The sequence below is a fragment of the Haplochromis burtoni genome, unplaced genomic scaffold (genome assembly GCF_018398535.1).
Source record: "Haplochromis burtoni strain Fernald_Lab_line unplaced genomic scaffold, NCSU_Asbu1 Contig_816, whole genome shotgun sequence".
NCBI lineage: Eukaryota > Metazoa > Chordata > Actinopteri > Cichliformes > Cichlidae > Haplochromis > Haplochromis burtoni.
Genome location: NW_024583177.1, coordinates 1 through 5,509, shown reverse-complemented (window position 1 = coordinate 5,509; position 5,509 = coordinate 1). Strand labels below are relative to the sequence as shown.

The window sequence follows — 5,509 nt, the reverse complement described above, 5'->3', positions numbered from 1 at the left end:
GTAGGTAGGCTTATGTTCTAGGTGAGAGTTCAGATATATTTTCTTGCAACTGCATTTTTGTGTGTGCAGAATTGGTAGTTTGTTCCAGAGCATGGCCCGAGGTTTTGGAGAAGCGAGAGTCAGAAGATTGACAGGAAGCACCTGCCGTGGAGACGAAGACAATGTTCTTTTCAAACTGTGTTAAAAGTCTTAGTGGTTTTGATTTGACGTATGCATGTATTGTATCTGATGATGCATGAGGGGGCGTTAACCCTCATGAATCAAAAGCAATCTGAAGTGTCTTTTTGGGCAGAGATCTACAGCTGATGTTTTGCAGTGTACATCTCCCCACACTGCGTGTGGTCATTAAAATAGATTGTTTGACCAAGCTCTTCTGGACCATGGTTGTTATTACTCTCCTCCTCAATATTGAACCCTTAACAGAAAATATGCTTCACCATATTTTCTAGTCTTTGGCTTAAAATGAAGTTGGTTTGGAAACATATTCAGCTATGCTTCATCTCCTGCTTTGCGTTTGTGTGGTTGCCCCGTGCTAGCAGTGTCCAAGCCTTGTTTGTTTGGTTTTTTTTTTTCCCTTTTCACACCGCGCCCCCCCTGCAATGGCTCTGCGCCCCCCACACTTTGGGAAAGTCTGCACTAAGCGTAACAAAACAAGTAGCGAAACTTACATGAACTACAAACTACACATACTGCCTTTATCCACATAACACCATAAAGGAAAGGGAAAAAAACAAAACAAAAACAGGAAGGACAGACAGACTGTAATATGTGAGCCACAGCTGCTCAGCTCAAACATAAGTATTACCTTTCAGCCAAAACACATTATCAGTTTGAAACTGATAATGCGATGTGCATTCATTATAGTTTACGAACTCATTTTCCCACCTAGAAATCAGTTTCAAATACAGTTTCTATGTTAGGACAAAATATAATCTTGATGTTAGGTGATGGAATAAAATGTGATTTTATAAGCGTGATTATTTAGGGTCAGTTCCTGGGCAAGTTCTTACATCTCACCAGTGCCAGTAGTGGAAATTTGCTGTCACTGACAAAAATGAATAAAACAAAATAGCCTGGTAGCACATACGGCTGAGGAAAGTCACCTGGACGTTGCCAGTGTTATGCTATGCTACAATAGTTAAACATGCAGGGAAATATATTTATGTGCACATTGCTCTTCCTGTCTATAATGCTGGTTTAGACAGAAGTCTAACAGGAAGCTATTTGGCTCTGCTGATATGATTAGCTATCTGTAGAAGGCTGGATGATAGCCACACACACAGACAGTCCTGCAGATTAAGGCTCTCATTAGACAAAAAAATGAATTCAATTTCAGTAAGAAGACAGAATGTCTTTTTTCCCCATTAACTGAGTAGCAGATGACGAGGAGAATGTAAAAACATTAGAAACAAATTAATGGCTTTCTTCAACCCTCTCCTTCTTTACCCCCCCTCTTTTTTTAACTTCTTCCTGTGATGGGATTCGTTTTCTTCTGGTGAAATTTCACAGTTTTCTAGATGTGTCACCATCCACCACTTCAGCTACCTACTTTGCCTAAAGGTAAAACAGTAGGGCACGCCCCTAAAAAATTCACATTGAAATTAATCAAAGACCTAATGCAGTTCAGCACTAACAGTAAAATAAACTGCATACCAGAGCATACTTATTTTGACAGATTTCATGTATCCACATTTCATCTGATGTTTTAACTGTGGACCAACCTGTTGAGCAGGTGGTGGGTAATGGGTTTGTTAATAGCGATACCACCCTCCTCCTTCAGGATCTCCTCCAAAGCTCGGAGGCAATTCACCATCACCACGGGGTCCGGGTCCCTCAGGAGGCTGTAAAGTTCATTCACCACTGCTGCATCTGGAAAGAATCACAAACAAGAGGTTTCTGTACATGACGCTGATGTATCAGCAAGTGAAACACACCTGCTGATACATCAATAGTGATGGGATTAACTTTCTTCTTTCTTGCAAGAGAAGAAGAGAACTGTGTTAACGGGATAAAAAAAATCCCCACCGATCTCAGAGCTAGGTTGGAGGTTGTGCAATTTGGCCCAGCCGAGTACAGCCACACGTCGTACGCAGGCTGCTCTGTCTCTCAGTCCTGCTGTTAGAGGCTGCTCCACATACTCCACCAGGCTGGGTAACCTGGCACACAGACACATTCAAAACCAGTCATGAGTGGATGTGGCAGCTTACACTGAGGTCCCTGTGTACAACAGCTCACCTGAGGTTGGTCATGTTCCTGAGGGCTAGACTGCGGACCATTGGGTTTGGATCCTGGCAGTCCTTCCTCAGAGTGTTGATGACCAGCAGGGACAACTCCGGGTTTAAAGTGGCGTAGGAACACAGGAAGACATAAACCAATTTCTTCTGGACTACATCTACTGTGGCACAGGCTTTCACCATCTCACTGAACAGGCCAGACACATCTACCCCTTGTGACATGGTCCTGAAATGGAAGGGGGAGTAGAAGGGGGCCAGATAAACAAGAAGAAAGACAAAAGCGGGAATGAATAAGGAGGGGACAGTCAGAGTTGAAATAGAGAAAGAAAGATTAAAGGAAAATGAAAAATGGGGAAAGAGAACAAAGAAAGAGACACATGGAACAAGAGGAAATGATAGGACACAGGAAAACCTTTTAACATCACATTTAACAAACATTTCATTAACATATTCTTATTACTAACAAAACTTTGTCAGTGCCCAGATATTTCAAAAACATGTGAGTGCAGAGAAGAATATTTCTGCAGGCTTCTTGAAAGAGATCCAAAGCTCTCCTTTGGAAGCTGGTTGTCTTTTGTTCTGCTCTCTATCAAGATGATCCCCTGCTTCAATAATATTCACGTCTGGGCTCTAGGGAAGCAAGTGCTCCATTGTGTGTTTTTCTCTATAGGTTTGTTTTTACTGCATTGGTACTCTGTTTGGAAACATTGCCGTGCTGACAAACAAATCCACTGCCAATCAGATGCTTTCCAGATAGTATTGCACGGTAGATTAAATCTGACAATACTTTTCTGTCTTCATAATTCCATCAGTTCTGGCATGCTCCCCAACACACTGGCTGAAATGCAACCCCAAACCATGACAGAGCCTCCACCATGTTTTCAGATACCATTCAACTGCGGTATACAGTATTTCTTAAGCCTGCCACTTCTGCTTTTGTCCTCGGTTTCTTTAGGGACAGCCTGCACACCACTTTGAGATAGTTTTAGGCTAATAGTTTTAACCTCATTAGAGCAAAAATACTATTTCATGTCTTTCAAACACTGTTGCCAAAGTGCTTGCTCATAGGGGGTCATATGATTGTTGGGTTTTTCTCTGTATCTATGAAGCGCCTTGAGGCGACTTATGTTGTGATTTGGCGCTATATAAATAAAATTGAATTACTGTTACTGTTGGCATTTCTGTAAATTTAACAAACAAATTGGAACAAATTATGTATTTTTGCAACAGGCTGCTAGTAAAAAAAAAAGAGCCTAAAGAATACAAAGAATACAAAGCACAAACTAGGCCTTTGCTACTAAGTTGTCTGTTATGTGCAGACACAATGATTCATCCCTTCAGTTAGGCATCTTTTTATGCTTTAATGCTTCCTTCATAAGTTAGTGATAAGAAATATATATAATATAAAACAAACAACAAACAACCCTCTGAAAACAGTGAGGTACACGGACTGGACTGGAAATGAGTAAAGAGGAAGTTGAGGTCTAAAGAAACACGTCAGAAAGCCTTGTGAAATATTGTTTAAAAAACATACAAGAAAGTCTGGGTGCCTGAAAGCAAAATATAAAGAAATGAGGGGTGGCTCAAGCCTTTGCACAGTACTGTATATCTTCATATAGTGACCTAATTTCTTTTTAATGTTGCCCAGTGTTTAAGATCAACATTCATTATTGGAACAGAATAAGTCCACTTTAAACCTTCAGCTTACGTCTTTCCTTGAAATGATCTACTGCTTCGTAGTGAAAACAGGATGATAAACCCCCAGTCAGCAGTGATGTTAGTGCTATGTCACTAGTCCTAGTTGGTCTTAAGCCATTGAAACAAAGGGGAGTATTAGTCAAAACAACAGAGTGTTACTACTGAGGGGTACGATTGGTACCTAGGGGTTGTATAATGCTTATATGTTCACTTTCCTTTCCAATATTATTTATATAAAAGGCGAATGGAACTTTGGGGTCTTAATAATGAAGCCAATGTAAAAAAAGAGCCCCGTTTTCCTGGGTCCATCTCCTCACAGCCTTCCATTTTGATGTTTCTCGTGTATTTTTCATGATCCTTAAATTGTATTTGAATTACTAGAATCCATACTTTTAGTATAGTTTTATGTATTTGTTTAATGTTGCCTAACTTTCCAGATTGGTGTAGACTACATATCATAAACAGTGTTTCACAAAGTGATTACAGTTTAACGCATCTGTTAACACAAGGGATGTTGAATTAAGTAGCTTGCTGTTTTTTTCTGTTGTTTCAACACTTCAGCTCTCTTTCCGTCAAAGACACAGCAAAGAGCGAGACTTTACAAAACACACAAAAATGAATCATAGTGAATCGAGCCACATGTGGGACTGTTCAATTGGGTGTAAAATGAATTTCATCAATCTGAGCTTCCACAATAAATAAGCAAAATGTTAACAATGCTGACAACAATTTACAACCATTTTCACTGCGATTATCTCATTTTCTTCTTATTCACAGTTAGATGCTTATGACTCGTTGTCAGCAGTTGGAAGAATGTACTGAGACAAGTGTGCAGGGACTGTATCTCAATTTGTTAAACATCATTACTGAGAATGTTTGTTCACATAGTTTCTTCTGAGCATTTCTCCTTGTGTGTGGGAAGTTTCAACTGGGCTGCCTTGTGGACAACAAACACTCTTAAAATCCTCATCATGAAATGACTAAGTGTTTTTTGCAATTTTGTGAGAATATCGACAAAGCTCCTGGTTGTGTACAGCTTGGTAAAAAGTCCTTGCTGCTTTTGCAGATATCTGTTCTTGTTCTGCATCAGTCAAGTTCTTATAGTTCTCTGCATGTGTAGGCTCATAATGTCGATTTAAACCATCATCCTTAACCATAACCATAGCAACCTGCTCTCCATCAGCTAAGCACACAGCATTACCTCTGATTTTAATAAATAACTTCTGAATAGAATACTGAATAGAAGTCAATGTCTAATAAAAGACTGCCAAACTCGTATTTCTCATAAACATGGAATCCAGCACATTTACAATGAAGTTGATTTCCTTGTGCACACATATCTACGTAAATCTACAACAATAGCAGTCATCTACAGAACCAACAAAGCTGTATTGTAATTTCCCACAAAAATGATGTCATTCTTTCATATTTCCAGTTAGCTGCTAGCTAACACCTGCTTTTTCCAGTGACAATTAACTTAAATTGCATGGGGGATGGGTTGGGGTGGTAAGCAGGTTCCCAAAAGCAAATGTGTGCCCGGTGTTCCAGATCTACTGGCGTTTAGATCAACTGGCGTT

At 39.9% G+C, this 5,509-nt stretch overlaps 1 protein-coding gene across 1 annotated transcript in view; it reads right to left on the bottom strand.

Annotated features, from left to right (window-relative positions):
• ap4b1 (adaptor related protein complex 4 subunit beta 1) overlaps positions 1–2,460 on the bottom strand; it is a gene marked incomplete at its 5' end in the record, with an annotated part of 51,940 nt that extends 49,480 nt beyond the window's left edge. Inside the window, 3 exon segments of the mRNA XM_005950642.3 lie at positions 1,722–1,869; positions 2,026–2,156; positions 2,236–2,460. Of these exon segments, the coding sequence (XP_005950704.2) occupies positions 1,722–1,869; positions 2,026–2,156; positions 2,236–2,460 (504 nt within the window).
• Positions 2,461–5,509: the final 3,049 nt, after the last annotated feature.